Source organism: Chelonoidis abingdonii, chromosome 24 (assembly GCF_003597395.2).
Source record: "Chelonoidis abingdonii isolate Lonesome George chromosome 24, CheloAbing_2.0, whole genome shotgun sequence".
Classification (NCBI taxonomy): domain Eukaryota; kingdom Metazoa; phylum Chordata; order Testudines; family Testudinidae; genus Chelonoidis; species Chelonoidis abingdonii.
Window position 1 is genome coordinate 14,446,871 of NC_133792.1, and position 24,625 is coordinate 14,471,495.

General features: G+C 49.6%; 1 protein-coding gene across 1 annotated transcript in view; it reads left to right on the forward strand.

Annotated features, from left to right (window-relative positions):
- The window catches only part of PRRX2 (paired related homeobox 2), a 69,820-nt gene extending 53,309 nt beyond the window's left edge, over window positions 1-16,511 (forward strand). Inside the window, exons 2-4 of the mRNA XM_075060697.1 lie at window positions 6,671-6,855; window positions 7,208-7,386; window positions 12,092-16,511. Of these exons, the coding sequence (XP_074916798.1) occupies window positions 6,671-6,855; window positions 7,208-7,386; window positions 12,092-12,227 (500 nt within the window). The 3' untranslated portion in view covers window positions 12,228-16,511. The remainder of the gene's footprint in view (window positions 1-6,670; window positions 6,856-7,207; window positions 7,387-12,091) is intronic.
- The last annotated feature ends 8,114 nt before the right edge of the window (window positions 16,512-24,625 follow it).

Here is a 24,625-nt window from a genome sequence, read left to right on the forward strand (position 1 = left end):
GGAATGTGTTTTTCATCTCAGGGTTACTGAGCAGTCTCGCTTTCCCTTTTTATCCTTGCAATGTCATCGTTCATTATTCGGTAATATTATCCCTCCCTCCCCTCTTTATTTTTTCCCCTTAGAGGAAATTGTAATCAGCGGAAAATAAATATACCATACAAAAAGCGGCCACAGGAAGGGGGAATGTTCACATGTCCCCTCTGACCTCTAGGTTGGACAATCAACCCAGTCAGTATCTCCAAGTGAGCCAGACAGTAACCAAAAAATGACAAACGCAAACTTGCAAATTCACTCCATCCTTTCAACCCCCCTTGCCTCCCAAAATGAGGCCTGCAAAGTCCTTCAGGAGGGAAAGAAATCCAGTGCGGAGCTATTTCTGCCTTTCCATAATTAATAAGTCTTATTCTTGGAAGAGCGTCAGGATGGGAAAACACATTCTAATTCCTTGGTGAAAATCACAGAGAAGCCAATTAAGTAACTTTTCCTTCTGTACGTCTAACACTCAGAAGCGAATAGGGTTATCTTATGGCACAGCGGCCTTTGGCATGAAAAAGTAATGGCTGGATGGCCAGAGTCAGCTGTGGATTTCATGTAGGATTTGTGACTGCAGATGGAAATAGGATCTATTAGGTTTACCCTCCTATCCCACCCCGTGAAAGCACAAAAAGGGAACATTTAATGACATTCATTTTTTAATGCTGATTTCAGCTCTATCTTTTTATAGAACGGGCGATCGCTCCCAACCTTGCACACCATTAACCTGTCACACACATGCCATCAGCAATTAGAGTGGCATTTATCTGGTCCTACATTTTTGGAGTATGGGCAGGGCTCCAAAGCATGAGCTAATTGAGAAAAGATGTGGATTCATTATGGAGCAGGAGAACCCTGTCTCTGGGCTAATTAGAGGAATCAAACAGGTATGTTTGGATCAAGAGCGGCCTCATCTGCAATCAACGGATGGGATTTTTTTTAAAGAGGAGGGAAAAACATCACATAATGGAGAATTCATCTGGAAGCAGAAGGACCTATGTAGAGTTCAGGAACAACGATACCCTTTGAGCTGTACGGGGAGGCAGCTATCTTTCAAGGGAAGGTTTGATTAGGTGAGGAAAGGCTTTCACCAGCTAACAATAGCTTTTAAGAGTTTGCCTGGAATGTGCTGCATGGTTTTGTGGCTCAGAAGAAGATCTCACTTGTACATGGTTTAGGGGCACATTTAAACTAGCGGAGGGGCCTGAACATAAAAACTGGACCCATGCACCCCCAGACTTTAAAATGGTCCCCCCCATTCCAAACATGGAAGGGGGGTATAATCCATATTGGAATCTTGCAGCTTGGGCCCATCTCTGATGAAAATCCCACATGGAAATCATTTTACACAGTGGGTCCGTGGTAGCGCCTGACCACATTTCCATTAAATTCCATGTGAGGTTTTGTGTTGATTTCAGTGGGAGACAGATCAGGAGTCCTGCTTTGCTACGAGGCAAAGAGGGCAGGCAGAGTGGGTGTGGTTGAGAGCATATTCTCCACATGCCATTTTAAGAGTTAAATCAATAGGTTCTTCTCCCTCATTCTTTCAACAGAGCAACCTGGAAGCTATCGCTCATGGAAAAGTCCTACAGACAGATTTAACTAAGGATCAGCCCAGCTGGGTTCAATAGAAATCACTATAAAAACCTATACCATTTAATAGAGAATGAGATCCTCTTTCTATAATTTGTCCATTAAACCCTATCAGGTAGTTCATAAATCCTATAGGGAGCTTATTGCTCCCTATTAAATTCTGTAGGGCTTTTCCATCAGGGATGGTTCTTGCATGCCGGCCCATGTCAATGCCAGGTTCTGGGAGGAAGCTGGGACAGCAGTGACCTGACGTATTTTTTTAATCCAGAGGCTCATTAGCTTGCTGAAGGAAAACAAAACCAAAAAAGGAGTTAAACTAGAAGGGGCAACTGTAAAATAGAGATTGGCAGCGAATTTGAGGCTCTCAACAGAACCAAGGGCTGGAGGGAATTCTCAGAATTTTATTTGTGATGCAAAGCTAGTCTGAGATCTCCTGGGCGGGGCAAAGAGCGTCTTTCTCTCTCGGCTTTTTGACTCAGCTTGCGTTTATTTCAGATTGAACCAAACACGTGTCACCTTTCATAACATTCTACCCCTCCCCAGTCCTGGAGCTTCCCAAATGCACCCGCGCTCAGCTTCTACCAGCCCCAGAGTCCCTCTGTCCTCAGAGGGGTTTACAGGGGCAAAGAAAGGATGAAACTCACCTGGAATGCAAAGATGTGTAACTAAATGATCAGAAAGTGGCAGTACATAAGGAGCTCCCCGGCTGTATTCAGACAACTAGGGCCCATGGTAGCTGAGGTCACCTCTCTTTCTACAGCCCCTCAAGGGAGTTCCCATCTCACCATCCAGTCATGGGGAGAGTGGTCTCCGTGGACAGTTCCCTTCCTCTATCCTCTGGACACCTACTTGTGTGGCTGAGGCAGAGGAATGAGGTACCCTGACACAATGCAAGATCTGTTTAGTCACGCGTGTTGAGGAGCTGCACCAATAACAGGTCGGGGAGTAGGGTGAGTGCTGGGTTTTGAACCTGACCTGTGGATTTGTTAGAGGCCATTCCTACAAGGTGCAGAGCGTTCTCACTGCCCGTAATGTGTAATGGTTTCTGATGATGGACGGCATCCAGGGATCTCAGGCCTCAATGTGCATTGTAAAGAAAGCACCAAAGACTCATCTCACACTAGACCATCAGCACCAGCCACAAACCTAACCCCTCATTCTCGGAGATTTCAATTGCCACTTCCCCCAGGGTAACCGCCACATGGTTGTCAGGATTTCTGACTCAAGCCAGGGAGAGCTGCCTCTGCAATTATGCCCTATGTTAGGGTTGCCAACCCTCCAGCATAGTCCTGGAGTCTCCAGGGATTAAAGATTAATCTTTAATTAAAGATTATGTCATGCGATGAAACCTCCAGGAATACGGCCAACCAAAAATTGGGAACCCTGGACCTGACAGCAGTGGTGGCTTCAGTGGAGGTCCATGGCTGCAACTGCACCCTTCAAAATCAGGCCCAGTGTTCAATGTGTGCACTTGCACAGGGGCTCCTGTCTCAGGTTTGGGCCTGGCTGTCTCTCCAGAGGCAGCTGGGCCAGACCTGAGTGGTGGCACTGTGACCTTGTGCACCAAGTCACAATGCCTGGAGTGGGCAGCTGGGCCCAGCCCCATGGGACAGGAGTCACAACTGCTGAATGAGCATTGAGTGGGTTCACTCTCCATGCCCACCCCTGGGGCCTCCCCTCCGTGCCCGGCCAGGATTAGGGATGGAGGTGCTGCTATGGGTGGTCAGTGCCCCCTCAGCGGGCTGAGGAGCAGGCTCTCATTGAATTGGGAGGCTACGGCCGCCCCTGCTTGATAGCCACAGGCACAGCACAGCTGAAGTAGACTAGGCTCAGTTTATTCATTATTAAAATGAGACTGTCCCCAAAGTCTCTGTCCGACCATAATGAACGCTCCCCAGTGCTCCAAGCTACGGAGAGAGACTCTCAAATACAAAGTATAGCAAAGAAAGGGTCCACCTGGAAATTAGCAGCACAGATGCCTACTCTCAGTTTCCTTAACCAATAAAGCAGACAGCACAGACCAGTATTTAGGACAAGGGCTCAGGAGTCTTAGAACACGTCTACACAGAAAAAACCAACCCCAAACCAAGCCACGGCAGGGAGTCTCAGAGCCCAGGGCAACTACCTTGGGCTTGTGGGGCTAAAAATAGCAGCGTAGACATTTGGGCTTGGACTGGAGATTGGACTCTGAAACCTGGCAAGGCAGGGAGGGTCTCAGAGCCCCAAACGTTGAGCCAGTGGACCCAGGCTCAGACTCACTACCGCGTGTCTTTTTCTCCTGTGTAGACAGACCTTCAGGTTTTAGTCACTGTGTGACCTTGGTCAACTCACTTCACCTTTGTATGCTTCACTTCACCCCTCTGTAACACAGGGTTAATGCCGACCTTTGTAGTGTGCTTTGAGATGCTGGAGAACCACAAAGGGTTGTAACAACAGCCATGCACATTTCTACTGCCCCACTCACCTAAGATTGGGGGGGGCGCGGGTTGATGGGCGTCTAAAGTATCTTTAGTTTTTCATCAGCGTGGTAAAAGTAGGAATCAGATCACACTGGATCATGTTGCCCCATTGGATGAGATTCATGGTGCATCTACTCCAGTATCCTGTTACTCACAATGGCCAGCACCAGATGTTTCAGAGAAAGGTGCAAGAAACCCTGCGGTAGCAATGGAATAAGGCACAGAAGTTTCCATCTAGCCTGCAGTAGTCAGAAGTTTCAGAGTAGCAGCCGTGTTAGCCTGTTTCCGCAAAAAGAACAGGAGTACTTGTGGCACCTGAGAGACTAACAAATTTATTTGAGCATAAGCTTTCGTGGGCATCGTGCATCCGAAGAAGTGGGCTGTAGCCCACGAAAGCTTATGCTCAAATAAATTTGCTAGTCTCTCAGGTGCCACAAGTATTCCTGTTCTTATTTTAGTAGTCAGAGGGTGGCATGAGGGTTTATATTCCTTTCAGGAGATTTGGTGCCTGGGCTGGTATCATCTCATGACAATTTTGCAAAGCTGCATTTGAAGCTTTTTAGTGAGAGGCAACAATTTCTCATCTCATAGGCTCTAACTTTGACATAGGGCACAGAAATCCAATGCAATGACTGTAAATCCATGGGATCTCATAAAACTATAACATTTCAAACCATTCAAAAATATTTTCCTGCCATTAGGTACAAATTGAATCCAGATGCTTTGCTAATGGAAAGAATAACTGAACAATACTCCACTAAAGAATTGAAAACAACAACATACTTTCCCCACTGGGCCTCTGTAAGCAACTGACTGTGTCCTCCAGAACCAGTCTCCATCAGCCTGCCCCATCTCATGTGACGCTGGCAACAAAGAAAGAATGAGTTACCCTGGATGAAGGCCCAAGATGTGCCGTACTCAGGCCTGGATCTGGGCCAAAAAGGCAAACAGACGGACCAGTGGCTTAAGGTTCAAAATTTCACGAGCCACAAAAATGGAAACAAATGCTGGGTGTGAGTAGAAATCTCAGAGCCTTGGTAACATTTGTTTCTAGCACTGGCTGGCCATGAGATAGTTCACCTTAAAAATCACATCCTTCTAATTACCCTCCTGTTCCTCCCCATGTCGCAGACAGATGTAGCTGCTGCTACTTCAGGAACTACTGGCAGGGGAGCTGGAATCATTTTCATAGTGAGTGCATTGAAAGCCATTGGACAAAATGGTCTAATACGTCATTGCTATAACTACTCCAAGCCAGGGACTGCGGCTGCATCCACAGCACCATTAGTTCCTGCACCGCTGACCCTGGCGTTAGAGACTAAGACCCCCATTTGCAAAAGTGGCCACGGATTTTGGGTACTTCCATTTTTGGGTGTCCAACTTGAGACATCCTGGGGCCTGATTTGCTACGGTGCTGAGCTCCCGCAGATTGCATTGACTTCAACAGGACTTGCCAGCACTCATCGCCTCTGAGAATCAGGCCTCAAGCATCTGCTGCATCTGAAATCAGTGGCCACCTTTGGGAATTTTAGGCTTCGTACTTACATAGCACTTGGCATATATTAACTAGTTAAACCCTTTTCCCATTCATCCCCCAGGAGGTAAGTATTATCCCTGAGAGAAACTGAGGCACAGAGAAGGGCTGGGACATGTGCCATGAGAAACAGTCAGTGGCAGAGCTAGGACTGGAACTAAAGAACTGCTTCCCCTTCCCATAGACAGTCCAGTGGACCACGCTACTTCCCCTCGAGGTAGGCTGAGAAGGTTAGATTTCTATCGGTAAATGTTGGTGAACAGGAATTTCACCCTATACATGCAAACTGAAGAAAAAATATTTCCATCAATGATCATCGAAATGTACAGACAGACAAAGGAAGAAAAATGCTGCTTGAGAACTTAGTCCAGTTCAATTTCAGCGTATTTACCTTGTATATTTTGACACGGGATGTTGACAATGTGTATTTTAATGGTTATAAAGCTTTAGCTATATGACTTGCAACGACTCCTGTCAAACAATTATTGCCTGACTCTCCCCGTCGTCTGACCTCTCCCCCATAATTCTGCATCACTGTGAACATATCAACTGGAAACAATAGGAAAAAATGCTTTCAAATAAACATTGATATTATCCATCAACATTATAAATGAGTTGTATTCTGCCAAGCTTGGCTCTAGGGCTTGCAGAGAAGGGCAGGCTGTGTTCCTCTGCTGAACTGCAGACATCTGCACTTAGCAATGTCATCTCCCAGGCCCAGCAATGAAATCCTCTCTAAGAAGGTTTCAGAGTAGCAGCTGTGTTAGTCTGTATCCGCAAAAAGAACAGGAGTACTTGTGACACCTTTGTTAGTCTCTAAGGTGCCACAAGTACTCCTGTTCTATTTTCTCTAAGAAGGGTCAGTCACCGGCCTTGTTCACCCTTTGAATAGAGACATAGGAGAGTGCCCCTGCTGCACCCTGCCTACCACATCCCCCTCACCAGTGCCTGGGTGTGTCTGTCTAACCGGCAGGGGAGAAGTGGGCTGGCCCCATGGACGTGTCACTTGTACCCAGCCCCCTTGGGATTGTCTCCTTTGTGCTCCCCCTAGGTGAGAGTCTGAGTCCGAGCCGCGGGGCTGCCAAGCGGAAGAAGAAGCAGAGGAGGAACCGCACCACATTCAACAGCAGCCAGCTCCAGGCTCTGGAGCGAGTCTTCGAGAGGACGCATTACCCCGATGCTTTTGTGCGAGAGGAGCTAGCGCGGCGGGTCAACCTCAGTGAGGCCAGAGTCCAGGTGAGCAAAGCGATGGGGAGAAACTAGGCCTCTGCCTCCTGGCTCTAGGCAAGGATGCTGGCTCCCCCCCACCCCCCTGGCCAGCTAGAACTCAGGCCTTCATAGAGTTCAGAACGATCAGGGCAGTGCATCCTCTAGGAGCATCGCAGCTCCTCCTGGCCCACTGTCTCATGGCAGGCAGAGCAGAGGTGTCACTGCAAGGCTGAGATCTGCCAGAATTAACTCGGCCCCCTGCTCAGTGCAACCAGTCTGCTGCGCTATGCATTAGGGAGCGTGGGGCAGCTCCCCGTCTCCCTCCCACCTGCCTTGTTTGTGCAGCTCAAGTGAGCAGTGCTGCCTCTCCTCCCGCTAGGTGTGGTTCCAGAACCGAAGGGCCAAGTTCCGCCGCAACGAGCGGGCGATGCTGGCCAACAGGTCCGCATCGCTCCTCAAATCCTATAGCCAAGACGCAGCCATTGAACAGCCCATGGCCCCCAGGCCGACTGCCTTGAGCCCGGAGTATCTCTCCTGGACCACCACATCCCCATACAGGTAAGTCCAGGCAGCCTCATCATTATCTTTCCCATCTATTCCCAAACTGAGTCACCATGCCTGCCTTTCAGGAGGTGCTGGAGAGCCAGCCAAGGCCACTCTACCAGGCCTGTCCCTAGTGGGCAGAAAAGACGGCGAAGGCCGGGTGGCTGAGAGGCTGATTAGAAAACTGCTCCCCCTCCAAGGGAGAGAATTAAACAGGCAGGGGAAATGGAGAAGGCACAAAGGCCACAGGGAGTCTTTCCATTGGCTTTAGCTGGAGTTGGGATGAGCCCTAAGCCCCAAGTAGGAAGGAGAAGTTAGAACTGAACAAACTGCAGGCCCATTGGGCCAAGATGTCGGCCTGCCGCTAGGACAAACACAGCCAGCATATGGGATGGAGGCAATGGCTGTGCTGAGCTGAATGCAGCGTTGTGGGAGCTGTGTCTGCCCCAGGTTATTAGGAGACAATGTGGGTGAGGTAATATCTGTTACTGGACCAGCTTCTGTTGGTGAGAGAGACAAGTTTTCGAGCTTACACTGAGCTCTTCCTCAGGCCTGGGAAAGGCACACCGAGTGCCACAGCTAAATACGAGGTTGAATAGATAGAATATGTGCTAACTCCTTATGCTAAACTAAGCGACCATTCCAGGTGAAGTGGCCTGTAAACACCACTGTCATCATAGGACGAAAACGAGGGGTTAGCAGTTGTCTGGTTTCACCACAGGCGCCAACTTTCCAATGTGCCGGGGGTGCTCTACCCCATACCCCACTGCCACTCCCCTTTCCCCCAAGTCCCCAACCCCNCCCGCCTCTTTCTGCCCCATTCCACCCCTCCCCTGAGCACGCCACATCCCCACTCCTTCCCCTTCCCCCCAGAGCCTCCTGCATGCTGCAAAACAGCTGATTGTGGCGAGCAGGCGGCATGGGGAGGGAGGGGGAGGTGCTGATCAGTGGGGTTCATCGGTGGGCAGAAGGCACTGGGGTGGGGGGGGCTAGTGGAGGGTTGCCGGTGGGTGTTCAGCACCCACCATTTTTTCCCTGTGGGTGCTCCAGCCCTGGAGCACCCACGGAGTCAGCACCTATGGGTTTCACTCGCATAGTTTTTGTTAGGTCGTTTAGTGCCCTGGATGAAGTACACGACACCACATGTTGTGCTAGGCGTCTGTAGGAACCATGGATCAGACTCATTCTCAAAGGAAACTGCACAACACTTTCAAAAGACAAGCCTGGGAGCCATAGGCACCAACTTCCCTTCTTTCCCATGGGTGCTCAACACCCCCCTCTGTCCCCAGCCCCGGTCCCACTCCATCCCTTCCATGATGCCCCACATCTTCCCCCCCCCATTCTAACCCCTTCCTCAAAGTCCCTGCCTCAGTTCTGCCCCCTCCCTGCCAATATTCCAACTCCTTCTCCAAATCCCTGCCCCAGCTCCGCCTCTTCCCCACCTCCTCCCCTGAGCGTGCCACGTTCCCGCTCCCCCCTCCATCCTGGAGCGTGCTAATGCTGCCAAACAGCTGTTTGGCAGTGGCCAGGCAGGAAGCACTAGGAGGTAGGTGGGGGAGCGGGGATGCAGCGTGCTCGGGGGGAGGAGGAGGTGGGGCGGGGGAGGAGTGGAGCTTGGCTGCCGATGGGTGCAGAGCACTCACTAATTTTTCCCCATGGGTGCTCTAGCCCCCAAGCACCCATGGAGTCAGTGCCTATTCTGGGAGCTGAAATTCATAATTTTGCAAGAGGCTAAAAATCATGGTCTTAATGAAGACACTGGATTTATGGTTTATTACAACAATATGTAACCCACTAACCCCCCTTTTTGTCCTGTGACTACAGGGGTGACTCCCCCTGGAAAGGTCCCTTGGAACACGTGCTAACTACTTACGCTAAACTATGTGTTCCACCTTGGATTTAGCTGTGGCACTCAGAGTGCCTTTCCCAGACCCAAAGAAGAGCTGTGTGTGGCTTGAAAGCTTGTCTCTCTCACCAACAGACGTTGGTCCAATAACAGAGATGACCTCACCCACCTTGTCTTCTAATGTTGAGTTTAAATATTTATAAGAGTGAAACTTGAGTGAGGATAGTTAATATTCTATGTGTCAGAGGCACATGGTGCTCCCCAGAGGTCATGAGAACCAACAGAGCTTTTTAGCAGCCTGAGCACTAATGACACCCTCCCACCCCCCGGGGGTAAAAGCAGAGCCCAGAAAGCTTTGCAAGAGAGGGTTTTTTCAGTGGTTTAGGAATCCTGTAAACTAGGGACAGGCAAACTCAACAGGGTCAAATTCCTTTCTGGGGTAACTCCAGCAATAGCATCAGGGATGAATTTGGCCTGTTTTATCTAACCCAGAACCCACTTGGAAATGCAAACTCACGTTCTGCTTGGAAGAGACGTAAAAATAAAGAGCCGGAGAGGGAGAGGAGGAGGGAAGAAGTTCTAATGAACAAATAATTACAAGCACGGAGTTGGTACAAGATAGACCCTCCCACCACCTTGGTTTCAGGTCAAGGGGCTCTTGCAGGGCCGCCCAGGGGGGCACAAGTGGGGCAATTTGTCTCAAGCCCCAGGCCCTGCAGGGGTCCCCATGAGAGTTTTTGGGGGCCCTGGAGCGGGGTCCTTCACTCGCTCCGGGGGCCCCGGAAAACTCTTGCAGCGCCCAGGCCCCCAGAGCTTCTTCTGCTCCAGGTCTTTGGCAGCGATTTGGTGGCAAGGGGTCCTTCTGCTCCAGGACGTACCACCGAAGTGCCCCGAAGACCTGCGGCAGGGGGTCCTTCCACTCTGGTACCCGCGGCCAAAGTGCCCCGAAGATCCGCGGCGGAGGGTCCTTCTGCCCTGGGACCTGCCGCTGAAGTGCCAGGTCTTCGGCGGCAATTCGGCGGCGGGGGGTCCTTCCGCCCTGGGACCTGCCGCTGAAGTGCTGGGTCTTCGGTGGGAATTTGGTGGCAGGGGCCCCCCTCCACCGAAGACCCCAGGCTCCCTGAATCCTCTGGGCGGCCGTGGGCTCTTCTACCCCAATACACTGCACAGGGGCTTTGCTTCAGCGAGGAAAAAGCTTCTTTTCACTTTTAAATAGAATTTCCTTTGGCAAAGCCATTCCAGGGAAGAAAGGGATTGCAAATTCACACCCATTTGTTGAATCCTGTAACCAGAGTAGGTCATAAAAACAGCACTGGGAGTGTCCATCCCTGAAAACTCGACTCTTCTGTACAGACCGTGGAACTGAGAAATTGTAATGGGTGGGGGGAACATCAGCCATCCCAGTCTTGGGTTCTCTCCTAGGCCCGCGAGTGATCTGAATGAAGTCAGCTTGGGATACTTGCAGTAATGAATACCTTTCCCTAAGTGCTTTGAAAGCCTGGGAGGAAGAGCTTTGCAAAAAGGACCCAGCATTTCAGTATCTAAGAGCCACAAGGGCAGAATATTGATATGGAGACAGACGTTTGCTCCAGCATAATCCCTGTCTGATTTGCTTCTGTATCTAACGCCTGTTTCATTCTTCAGCCCTTGAGTGACTTGTGTCATTGAGTGCTCAGATAGTGGGTTTTCCCTGCACTGCAAAGCTCAGATCCAGATCTGGACTTCAGGACATGTTCCTCTCTGGGTTTGTGACTCAATCCATTGCCAACCCTAGTGATCAAGTGCACAGTCTGGAGTGAACTTCCCCTGTAATGTTCAGAGTGGGTAGGGAAGGGGTTTAGCCCAGGGGTGGGCAAACTACGGCCCGGGGGCTGCGGTCCTTCAGATGTTTTAATCCAGACCTTGAGCTCCTGCCAGGGAGCAGGGTCCGGAGCTTGCCCCACTCCGGTGCTTCAGCTGAGGAGCGGGGTCCGGGACTTGCCCCGCTCTGTGTGTGGCCTGGCTTCCAGAAGCAGCAGCATGTCCCCACTCCGGGTCCTACATGAAGGGGCAGCCAGGGCCTCTGCATGGTGCCTGTGCCCCAAATGCCGCCCTCACAGCTCCCATTGGTTGGCAACTGGAGCCAATGGGAGTGCAGGGGCGGCGCCTGCAGACGGGGCAGCGCAGAGCCACCTGCTTGCACCTCCACGTAGGAGCCGAAGGGGGAACATGCCGCTGCTTCTGGGAGCTGCTTGAGGTAAGTGTCCCCAGAGCCTGCACCCCTGTTCCCCTCCTGCATCCCAACCCCCTGTCCCAGTCCTGATCCCTGTGCCACACTCCAAACCCCTTGGTCCTAGTCCAAAGCACCCTCCTGCACCCTGAACTCCTAATTTCTGGCCCCACCCGAGAGCCTGAACCCCCAGACAGAGCCTTCACCCGCTCCCGCACCCAACCCCCAATTTCATGAGCATTCATGGCCCACCATACAATTTCTATACTGAGATATGGCCCTCAGGCAAAAAGTTTGCCCACCCCAGGTCTAGATCCAGGTTTTTGCCCTGGGCCCATCTCAAATGTATTCAGTTTAGAAGCTAGAGGCAGGGACTTAAATCTCATTTAAAATTGATTTGCACAAACTGCCTGCCTTCACTGAACAGCACAAAGCCATGTAGCCCCTGCTATGGTTTGCGGGGGAAGTTTACTATTGGCATCAGCCAATTGTTTCCAAGAAGCTGGTGAAAGGAGCCAACTGCCTGACAACTTCACATCAAATGAATCAAATAGAGAGGTGCTATTCTACTTAACCATTGCAGCGTCAGCGTCTAAGGCTTTCCCTGGGCTGTGCCTAAGTCTCATAACTATTTTCCTTTCCCTTGCTCCTCTCCCCACCTGCAGCACCGTGCCATCCTACAGCTCAAGCGGCACCGCAACGCCCGCCCAGGGGGTGAACATGGCAAACAGTATCGCCAGCTTACGCCTCAAAGCCAAAGAGTTCAGCCTGAATCAGAGCCATGTGCCCACGGTGAACTGACTGCACATCCCCAGAACCGGGACAAAATACCAATGTGCCTGCCCTAGGCAAGAGAGCATCTTCCCGATCACAAGAGGCCAGCTTGCCGCTCCTGTCCCAGTCTAAACCCAAACCCTTCTGACTCTCAACCAATGCCGAGTCCGTCACCAGCATCCCCTTCTTCTCCTGGCCCCTTTGGAAAGCAGAGCAAGTCACAATCCCCTTTGGAAAGTGGCGTGTAATTGTAGCCACAGACGGAGTGAACTTGATAAGAAAGTTGCTTTCCCCACACACTCTATAATAAAATATACGTACACATACACACACACACACACACACACACACACACATTTCAAGGATGAACAGACTTGCCAAGTTAACATGAAGATGCTTCTGAACAGGGAAGAATCTTGGACTACAGGATTTGACCAATTTGGATATCTCAGCTGGACAGCCAAAGAGCGACTAAGTATCCTCCTACGCTGGGGACGTCCCGCTGGTCTTTGTTGGGAGGATCACTACGTTGTATTGTGTCAATTATATAGTCCCTTTTCCTTTGGTTGTCACTCAAACTTGACTGTTCAGCCGTTGCATTTGTAGCCGACTCACATTATACGACAGCAGTTCCAAGGCTGACAACTTTGCTCATATATTTTTGTGTCACCAGACGGCAGTGCTTGAGAAAGAAAGACTTTTGCAAGTGGGACTGCCCACCCCTGCTGTATATATTCATTACCCTAACCCTGCATTGTGCTTTGTACATTTAGGAGTAGCCAGCTGTCCATGCCAATGTAAGATATATGTTACCGACTTCTTTTTTTTTTTTTAAACCCTTAGTCAAAGGCGAAGATGATGGTTTGAGTGCTCAGGAGAACTCACTCCAGCTAGCTGACAAGACTTTGCAGTTTTCCAAAAGTTGATGTTTGCTCTGCACTTTGTGGTTAAGTCAGTGAATTCACAAGCAAGTCTGAAGGGGCTCGGGTCATTGAACTGTCCTGGGGGAAAAAAACGGCTGTGGGCTTTAGCCGAGTGCATCGTTGTCCAATGGCCAGGCAGGCTGCCTCCTTTGGAAACACTGCCTCTCTTGTGGAACTGCCTCCCCTGGATGTGGTTGATGGCCTGGCCTCGTAAATTAAACGCCTTCCGCAGCAAGTGGCTGGCTTTCCCCATCACCCCACCTCTTAGCAATCTCTTCCCTGCCGAACGGCTGAAAATCAAAGTTAAAGTGTACGATGTGAACAACCAGAGCCTCAGCTGGAGGCCTCAGGGGTCTTCTCTGAGCTTTTCATTCTGGGGCTTTAATTAATGGGGCTAGAGCAGGGGGCTGGACAGACAGCTCTGGAGACAGCTTCCCTTACGTATGCACAAGTACAGGTCTAACACGGGCAGTACAGGCTTCCCTTGGTACTGCTATACCACTGAGCCTCACCCCTGCTCTCATGGGGCTCCCGGCCAGGGAGGAGATGGGAGCTCAGTTTCCAGGCTCCATTCAAGCCCTAACCTCTCAGCTGCGTGGTGCTGGTTTTATGATGTGGGCAAAATACCCACTGGAAACCGGGCTGAAACTGCTTATTTGTTTCACATAGGCCACCAAGCAGGCACCAGCTGAAAACAGCTTTGGGTCCTGACTGACTTGCCCTGGATTTGAACTAGTGACTTAGAAGTAAAAGGCATCATCTCCCCATACCAATCCCCCAGCCCATTCAGTCCACCTCTCGTCAAGGCCTGTGTCTTGCTGGGAATTTAGTAAGGAATGAATGATGTGCTGGTATTTTTAAGAACAAAGGCGGCTACTACTGAGATGCTCTCCTACAGATAACTCTCTACAGTAGGGTGACCAGATGTCCCGATTTTATAGGGACAATCCCAATTTTGGGGGCTTTTTCTTATATAGGCATCTATTACCCCCCACCCCCTGTCCTGGTTTTTTACACTTGCTCTCTGGTCACCCTAGTCTATGGGAAGCCCAGTAATTTTGCTGTAGCCAGTACTACGGAGGTGGAAAGAGCTCGTATTCCGCAACGTGGCATTAAAAGGCACAACCACCTTCCCTCGCAGTAGTCACAGATGCTGAATGGGCTCCAGGACAAAGGAACATGTGGAGTTTCTGACAGGCTAGCATAGCTCGTCCATAAAGGTAACCTAATTCCTCCCCCGCTGAGTGCTTCCCTTGGGAGCAGCCTTTTCTTTAATGGGTCTTTCGCTGCAGCCTTATGTTAACTGGCAGGAGGACTCATGCCCATCTGCTTCAAAAGACACAAGTCTCTAGTGCCTGAGCCAAGGGAGAGTCCCCACAAGCTAGGCAGCAGCAGGGTTTGTATCTGCTGTAGTTATGATAGGAGCAGATCCTAGTGAGTCGTTCTAACTTTCCACCCAGTAGAGCGAAGTGATGCTCTAGCCACTGAGTGACCCTTAGCTGCTCTTATCAAGGTCTGGGAAGACTCAGGCCTTCTGGGCGGCACCAGCCGGGCCACATCTGGCCTGGGCGGTCCAGAGGGGAGGATCCTGCCAGACTTATCTTCCCAGCTGCTTCCCAACAGATGAAAGATGTTTCCAAAATCAAGGGGGTGACACCTAGTGTGCGTTTACCTTAACTGGACATGGGGACGCAAACTTCTTAAAGAAACCAGCACAACCAATGCCAAGATCTTTGTCAGAGTGAGCAGACAATAGCACCCACCCCCTTGGAACAAGATGTTCACAGCCCTGCTCGCTATGGATGTGAATCACAGCTCTGATGCTTTTAGACTGCTCCAGCCCCCACCCTCACACTGGTGATTCTGTACTTAAATTCCAACAACCAATTCACATGCTGTGGTACCTGAGCACTTCTCAGTCTCTAATGCATTTACCCCCAGCCCCCCGACACCCCTGTGAGCTAGGGAAGTGCTATCATCTCCACTGAAATGATGGGAGCAGAGGTGCAGAGATATGGGAGGGGGAGAGGCATTGGGTGCACCAGTAGAGTTAAAGCAGTGGCTTTTTTGTGCCTACACAAGCTGGTCATGCAGGAAGTCTGTGGCACAGCAGGGACGTGAATCTTGGTCCCCTAAGTCTTCAGGGTAGCACCCCGACCCCTGAACCACCCTCTTTTAAAAAGTAATTCCAGATTTTCCAAACTGGCCAGCATTTTGGGCCCTGAATGCTTTGAAAGTATGGCCCCCGCTGTGGGTGATGGGCATAGACAATCTGGTCCCGGTCTCTTAGGAAAACTCTGTCTCCATGAGGCCAAATATACTTGTCAGATCAGATACCACCCCAATTACCCCCACCCCACCCTACCCTCATTGCTGTGCCTGTAAGGGACCTCATCTTAAGGGCAGCCTCTTGGCCAGCAGGCACCTGCCAGCATCCTGGTTAAAATAGCATCTTGAAGACCATCTAACCAGTGCACAGTTTCAAACACTTGGCGAGAGGTCATTTCAAGCACATAGAGAACAGTTGTGACACTTCATGCAAAACTGGTGGCAAGCGTCATCGGAGCAGGGCTGAGGCCCATTAGCATGAACCAGGAGTGCAAGTGTAGAAAACCTTTACCCGGGAAGGAGCTTGAGCGCAGGCAGAAGCACATGAGGCAGGGAAAAGAGATCATGGGCTTGAGTAAAGTTCTGGCTGCACCGGTTTCAGTTTAACACCGGGTGTCACTAGCACAGCACCAAACAGCCCAGGATAACCACGCAAGGACAGAAACGTCCTATTTCCCCCGTGAGAAAAGCCACGGAACAACGAATTCCAAATTTCCAGCCCCAGTGTTTGTTTGGTGCAAAATAAAGATCTCCAAGCAGTGATGAGAGAAGCAGCGCACGATGGAGGTAGCCTGTCAAAGCCAAGACGTGCAGCCATAGAGTCACTGAAGATTGAACTCCCATCATGATAAACTTTGCTTGGGGGTGGGAAGAGGGAAAATCTTGGAGCTTTTATTCCCATGGAAAGCGTGGGGCTCTTTCCTGTTGTAGAAGACGAAACCACAGAGATATAAATGTCACTGCCTTTTTCAGAGCATTAATGAAAATAAACTGGTTTAATAGTTTGCAGATGCTGTTTCTCTAAACGTAAAAAAAAAAAAAAGGAGGGGGGGGATATTTCTTTGCACAATCTCAATTAGAAAACATTTGCTCTTAATTTTACAGCTCTCTTGGCAGCCTCCTCCAAAACTGTCAGCTGATGTTAAAAGCATTACTGAGACAAGACACAAATTGCCCCAGTGGAGTGATAGCAGGAGCTAGGGATTGTCCTAATCTAAGCTTGCTCTCTTCCGTTTTATTTGTACATTTCACTTACTTGTAACAGGATCTATGGGGTGGGGTGGGGGGTGTTTGGGGGGGGGTTGTGCATGTCTGTGTAGGGTTTGGGGTTTTTGGTTTGCTTTTCAGGGGGGTTCTTTTTGGGGAGGGAAGTAATTTTTGTAAGAACAACTTGTGAAATAACTGAGAAATAAATATTTTATGGAGTAGTTCAGCGTCTAGATGCATGAATGAGGATTCAGCCTTTCCCTACTCTGTCACAGCCAATTCTGGGATGATTCCTGGCCCACAGCAGGACTGGAGGCTGCACTGTGCTGGAAGATGGCAGGGTGGGGCTCTTTGGACTTCTCAGGCCAAGAAGAGTAATGAGATGAAGAACACGAATAGGGCCATTTAGCAGCATTTAGCATCACCTTCTTCCAATTGAGCCGGCACTCATCTGTTGAAGCCACACCAAGGGTGTATTTGACTATTGCACCATTATTGTCAAATGCTCCCATAGTTCCTGCTGGTTGAGAATCTCTCTGTGTTTTACAAAAGTGGGGTGGGGGTGTATTAGTATCTCCAGCTAAGAAGCGGGAAAACAGAGGCTCAAAACAGCAAGGCTGCAGATCTCGCAAGCCCTGCTCTAACTGCTAGATGTGTTGGATTCCTAGTAGGGAATGGTTCCCCTTTCACAGTGCTTGCTTAATTCCATGCTAGCGCTGCCCCTGGGTCTTTTCCCCGGGGTGCGTCGTTAACGTCAGTGATGTGTGATTCAGATTGGGGATTGGGCCTTTGTATCCCCTCTCAGCCTGACCCCCAATCCCTTATTGAGTGTGTCAGTTGGAAGCCCTGTGCCACAGCACTGAGGAGATGTCTAAGCTGCATTGAGGAACGAACCTCCCCGGTGATACCCACAGACTTGGGCTGGTGGGCCTTGTACCAGCGTGCTCAAAACAGCCGCGTAGGCATCACAGCCGGAGCCACAGCGGGAAAGCAACGTCTACATGGCTATTTTTAGTGTACTTGCATGCCATTCCCCCCAAGGCTGCAGACGCCAGCTGGAAAGCTTGCTCCGCCTCCCAGCTGCAGTGTAGACTTACTCTGAATGTCTGGTAGGCCACCCTGTAATAACCAGGCGTCGCTGAGCCCTGTTCCAAAGGAACAGATGCATATTGCAGAGACGGGGAGCTGCCCGTGGCCTCCACTAGCCCACCACGGTCTCAGCTACAGTCGAGTGGGCGTGAAAGGAGCCACAACTGTCCTGCAAATTAGTTAAGTGGAATTCTTCAAGCCAGGAGGCTTTCAAGGCCCAGCACAGTCGATGTCCAGAGGGGATGGAAACTTACAGCCAGGGGCACAGAATCAAAGGGCCCAGCCTGGCATTTCATTGCAGAGCTGTGCCAGAGCCTAGTGATTTAATTACATTTCATGGGGCAGGAAGTGCTGGTTGTTGGTTGAAGGGCCTGAGTCTTGCCAGAGGTAATAGGATGCCTTAGTACTCTGTGAAGGGGGGAACACCCATAACTAGCCCCCCCACGGTTATGACTCTTTTCCCCTTGCAAGGGCAGCAGCCCCTCACCACAGCCCTGCCGCAGGAACTCCTGTTCAGGAGGTCACAACCGCACCGTGTTCACTTGGTTCTAACACACGGGGAGCTCTTCCACGTCTGGCTTCACGCTGCTCCAGTGTGCAGGCCCCTGACACTTGTTTTCACGTCGCTTCCTCTTTCCCGTTTTTTGAGCTATGCCCAGCAGCAGAGAAGGACTCAAACCCCGATACTCAGGGCCAGATTTTGAATATCCCAGAACTGGGGGCAGTTTGGATGCTGCGGGGCTGGACTGGGACAATCTCTATCCATGAGGAAGAAATGGGTTTAAAAATCTCTCACACCTCATGCATTTCACACCTGGCCATAGAGTTCCTACAGCAACCGCATGTCTCAGGGAGTCAGAAACAGGCTACAGAACTTTTTTTTTTTCCTCTTTACTGCTAAACCACCAGTTCAAATCCTAGCGCAGCCAGGGATTGGGAAAGAGGTTTTGAATAGATGGTGGATACTTAATGGGCGGCTCCTGGAGTCTCATCTCACCATGACCATCTGTGCTCAGCCTTGGGGAATGTTGGAGAAGTCGTCAAGTGGTTCTGCTGTAGCTGCTCGGGAAACAAACATTCACTCTCAGAATGAACACAGTCAGTATGTCACACAGCTTCACGAGTGACACGTTTGGGTCACAGTATCTGTCAAATGTCCTCAGGGAGCTACAGGAAGGGCGTGGCTGCTGCTCTGCTGAGGTGAAGATTCAGGAGCATTAAGTCTGGGTCATATCATCCTCTTCTCAAGTCCATTCTGGAGAAGCCTGTGCACTGAGGAAAACTTTAAAACAGCAGCGCCAAAGTTCAAGGTAAGTTATAACCTAGTTGGCAGGGCAGGAGGTATAGAGAGAGAGAGAGAGAGAGACACACACACACACACACACACACGATGTGTAGTGGAATCTGATGGGGGAAGCGAACTACTCCTACTGCCCACATTCCATCCAGATTCCTAATAACCCAGTTTATACTGTAGCCTGAATTATAAACCTCTGTCCCACGTCCCCTGACTTGTGGGTTGCACCATTGCTTGGCGACATGTCTCCATGAGCTCAGATGTCAGGTGTGCTGTCCAAAGCAGTCCCTGACTCATGCCCAGTTTGGCTCTTCCCCAAGGAAGCTAGAGGGTGGCTCATCTGCAGAATCATCCACAGCACTTCACCCCTCTTGGCCTGGAGGATGCAGAGCCTGCCGGACCCTGCTAAACGCCATCTGCGCTGATTTCCGTTACCTATTAGGCATGTATGTACGGATACAGCAGCTGCAGGACAACCTGAATGGCCATGTCTCTGTCAGATCCAACCTTCAGTTAACTCACTGCCTATTTCTGCTAAGAGTCTGTGTTGATTCATTTCTGGGAAACTTTCTGAGAGCACAGACAAGACAATCCCTGCCCAAAGAGCTTGCAGTCTAAACGTAAGACAAGAGACAAACAGGTAGAAACAGCCGAGGGGACGGGGGGAGTGAGGGGGAGGCTCAAAGAAACAGTGAGACAATTATCGGTCAGCATGATAGGCAGCAGTCTCAGAACACCAGCTGCTTTGTCAAGTTTTTTATAAGTATCACAGAACCACTTAGTTACTAATCCCTACATTTAAAGCCAGAAGGACCTGACCCGCCTAACACAAGGCATAGAATTTTGCCCAGTAACTCCTGCATGGGGCCCAATAACTTGTGGCCGGACGAGAGCATCATTTAGAAAGACATCCAGTCTTGACGTGAAGAAATGGAGAATCCAGCACGCTCCTGGGCAGGCTGTTCCACTGGGTCGCTACTTTCATTGTTAAAAATTTTCCCTTTATTTCCAGTTCAAATGTTTCTAGTTTCAGCTTTCAGGAATTGGGTCTGGGGCTGCTTTTGTGTTCTAGATGCTACATGGTTAGTTCTCTAGCAGTGGAATTTTAGTCCGAAAACGAACCGATGGTGACACATCACCCTCCAAGGCTGGCCAAACATTTTCTATTGAAATACTTTTTTTCAACAGATTTTTTTTTCATTTTGATTAAACAAAACTTTCCCCAGAAAGCGTCTGCTTTCCCTGGACATTGTTGACTTTCATTGGAAAACTGATTTTTTTTCAGGTGAAAATTTTAAGGCTTTTTTTTGTTTGTTTCTGACCAAAAACTGAATTTTGGGGATGTAACCGGGGTCCTCGTGGGGAGCCAGCGGTGGTCACTCAATTAAGATGAACTGCAAAGAATGGGGCAGACAATCCCCATAAAGTGAGTGGATATTCCAATACCTAGATTCACCAAACCAGCATAAAACAGCTTCTTTATTACCTCACTAGTTACTCAGAAGTCCAAACAACACAGTTCCCTTAGAATGATCCAGCCTCTGGCCTCCACCCAGGTACCCACATCAAATATGATGAAAATTTCTGTAAATCTTATTTCATCAAATAAAAGAAAAGGTTCTACCAGCTCCAAAGGATTGGACACATCACCTCTCAAGTTAGCGAATGTTTCAGATCTTACCCAAATACATGCTATAGCCAATTCTTATTAACTAAAATGGAAAGGTTTATTTATAAAAAGAAAAAGGTGAGAGTTAAAATTAGTTAAAGGAATCCATTACATACAGTAACGGCAATTTTCTTGGTTCACGCTTGTAGCAGTGATGGAATAAATTGCCGGCTTACGTCAAGTCTCTGGAGTACATGCACAGCTTGGATGGGTCATTCAGTCCATTGTTCAGAGCTTCAGTTTGTAGCAAAGTTACTCCAGAGGTAAGAAGCAGGACTGAAGAAATGGAGAAGACGCAGGTGCCTTTTATAGTCTCTCGCCATGCGGCCTGTGTTTCCTTTGTTCCAAACACCAGCTGCCCAGCACATGGCTTGGGAGCCATAGAGTTCTCTCCATAGGCATGTCCCTGCCTGCCTTGCTGAGTCACAAGGTATATCTGCCTTCTTTCCATGGGTCAGGTGTCCAGCTGATGGTCCCTAATGGGCCATCAAGCAGGGTAGGCAGTGCTGATACCAAACTGGCTGGGGTGTCACCCAGAAGCATAGCACAAGTTTGAAATACAGACATACATACATACATATTGTGATAGACCCAATATCTGCCAGGGCTGAGTAAGTCTGTGCTGGGTACCACAAAGTAGCAGAAGGCAGACATACTGGCCACTGGATTAGCAGTTTTCTGTTCCCTGACTGACCAGAGCAGGGGCTGCTCCAGACTAATGAGAACACCTGACTCCAATTAACCTTCAAAGAGTCAGGTGAGTCCATTAAGCTAATGTGAACACCTGACTCTAATTAAGGCCCTCCATACTATAAAAGGGCTCACTCCAGTCAGGCTGGAGAGAGCCGGGGAGCCAGAGAAGAGGAACTGCGGCTGAAGGGCTGGTTAATGAAGACACCCTCAAACCATCAGTAAGGGAGCCCCAAGGTAAGGGTGAAGAAGGGAGAAGCAGGAGAGCTGTGGGGAAGTGGCCCAGGGAAATGTAGCAACTCTAGCAGTGAAAGGTCGGCTGCCAACAGCTGCTCCCATTAGGGTCCCTGGGCGGGAACCCGGAGTAGAGGGCGGGCCTGGGTTCCCCCCGAACCTGCCACTATAGGAACATCTCCTGGGAGGGGAAGACAGGCCCCTGTCAGGACTGGAGGCTAAAGTGTTCTGAAATAAGCCCTAGAGACAACGGAGACTGTGGGAGTTCTCTTACCGACCTTCTCGCTGGCTTGTGATGGAAAGGGCTCAGTAGATTGTAACCCTGGCCCTAGAGAGAGAAGGGCTACGTGGAGGATCGCAGTGAGCCACTGAGGCTAGCATAAACCACCTGGAAGCGCGGGACCCACAGGGTAGGAGCTCTGCCACAATATCTATAACTCATAATACAAAGGCAATACAAACATATAAACAAGATGATCATATCTAGCAAATTAGAACATTTTGCAGATCTCTTACATGGCACATCTGGCTGATTATTTAGTAGGCACTACCCCAGGAGCCAACATTTGAAATCCAGGTATACAGCCAATATTTATAACTTTAAATACAAAAATGATCCAGGCAGGCAGACAGCATAATCATAATCATAACCTTTTCAGAGACACCTTACTCAACAACCTTAGTACAATATTTGCTGCAAATGTATAACAGTGATTGCAACAAAATATGGACATATTTTAATCAGGTAACATCACAGGGGGGATTTTCAGTTTGACCTGCTGACAAGTGGAAATCTTCCACTGAAAATTTGGCTGAAATCGAAGTTTTGTTTTCATCAAAATTTTCTCAGAGGGAATCAACACAACCCAGTTTCCAATCAGCATGGAACAGCAGGGCTGATAGTCTAGCTCAGCGTTTCTCAAATGTGGCCATCGTGGCTGCATGTGGCCATCAGGGACATTTCTTGCAGCCACAGCCTCCTGGGTGCTGATCGGGGAGGGGAGGGCTGCAAAGCAGTGGTCTCTCCTCCAGGTCCACCAACAGGGGTTGGGCCCTCCCCACCCTGAGCCAGCCAATATGAGTTCCCCACTTCCTGGGGGAAGTGAGGCTCAGGTTTCCGGCTTCAACCCTGGCTCACCACCCCCCTTATTACCCCTGGCTCCTGCTGCCTCCTCTGGCCCCTCACCCATCCAGCCCATGACCCTGGGCCCCCACTGTCTCCCTACCCACCTCCCCATCCAAGGCTTAACTTGTCCCCAGGTTTGCCAGGGCTGAGTAGGTCTGTTGTGAAAAGTGATATGTGTATGTTTGTTAATATCACTTTTCACAGCCTCCCAGCAAGCTAACAAGTCTTCTGCTGTGAACAGTGATATTACCAAACATACAAATATCACTTTCCACAGAAGCAGACTTACTAGCTAGCAAGTCTACAAAGAAAATGCAACAACAACAAAAAGACAAGAGTATGCAAAGCACCTTATTTGTGTTTCTCTTCTGTTTAGTTCCGATAAAGAAATAGAGGCAAGTGTACGTTATTTTTATTATTCAGTCTGCAAAAAACTCCTACAGACATAAATGACTAAGATTTGGACATTGCATGTGGGGGGTGTGCATCTGGCTGACACCACAGGGGGGTGCTGTAACATCACACAGAGCAAGCAGTCACTAACGGGGGAGAGCTGACATAGATTCTGCGGGGTCTTGGTGTGAAGGAAGAGAAGACACTAAATTTCCATTGATCCCTCCTGGAACAGTCTCTCTGCCACCAGGTTACAGTTTAGTGTATCAGTGGCCATATTTTGGTTACAGTGTCGGGCTGGATTTTCTTCCGCACCTGGTACCTATTCTAGAGGGACTATTTTTTTAACCCCACTCTCATCCCTCTCCACAATACTCACTCCTGCCTTGTTTCTTGCGTTTTTATCCCGTTCCCAACCGCAAAAACCCAAGACCCAGCAAATCCCTCAAGAGAGAAAGATTCCCCCAGGCTACTAAAAACTCCCAAACAGTCAGTTAATATATACCTGGAATTCAGACACAATTTTTACTACTCAAGATCTAAAACAAATTTTGTTTAAACCATGTAGAAAGATACTTTAACTCGTTATAATAGATGTCAAATCCCTTTCGGTGCCTCGCTTAAACAGAAGTACTAAAACCTTTATTTAAAAAGATGTCGTCTCTTCCTACAAATTACCGCACTCTGGGGGTTTTCCCACCCAAACCCACCCGCTCCCACTGTTATGGCAGCAGGGTCTGCGATACCCACGGGATCCCAGTCCCGCTGCAGGGCTCTAACCTGCTCCACCCCCACGTTGGCATTTCCACATTCATCCAGGCAATGGAACGGTCACCACACTACACGAAAAACAAACCCTGTTCGCCCCACGCCAGCACAGCTCCCCTTTAACACTCCCCAACCTCAGACCTAGAATCTACAGCAAACGGGCAGGTGTGAACAGAAGATGCTTCTCTGTGTGGTCACTCCTCATCTGGGGGCAGATTTCCATGATCTCCTTACATTTACTGACAGAGTAAGACCCATCTATCAGTAACAATAATGCTATGCTGAGAGAGAGAGAGAGTGTGTGTGTGTTTGTGTGTGTGTGTGTGAGAGAGAGAGTGTGTGTGTGTGTGTGTGAGAGAGAGAGAGAGAACTTGACCTTGAAGGGGTCAGGGAGTGGGGGGAACTATTTTCTTTGCTTTTGCTTGTAATAGAATTTAATTCCTTATGAATTTTCTCCTGTGTCTTTTGTTACCCCCCCCCTTCCTTCCCTGGGGTTTGTTTGAGAAGTCGGCTCTAGTGGAGGAAGCGGCAGAGCGACTCGTGAGAGTCCTACACACCTTCCTCTTGCCCCACCTGTATGCTGCTTCCTTCAGCACATGAAGAGGGACCTAGATCTCTCTCTCTCTCTCTCTCTCTCCTTCACAGCTCCCACCCCATGTTACCGATACCTTGGACTCTAACCAGTCCGGCAACCTACACCCCGGCTTCGCCTGGTCGTTCCAGGTGTGAAGTGGCAGGAGTTTATACTTGTTCCCTTCACAGGGGCATGGTGCACACCTATGTTTTTAATTATAGCCCCACTTCCACAGTTCATTCCTAACGGTAATTTGGCTTTAGGCCAAGGGGGTGTCTCTTAGGTATGGCTTTGTGAAGGGACCACAGCTCAGTCTGTCTTCTCTGCCCCAGCCCCGCCCCACCCTA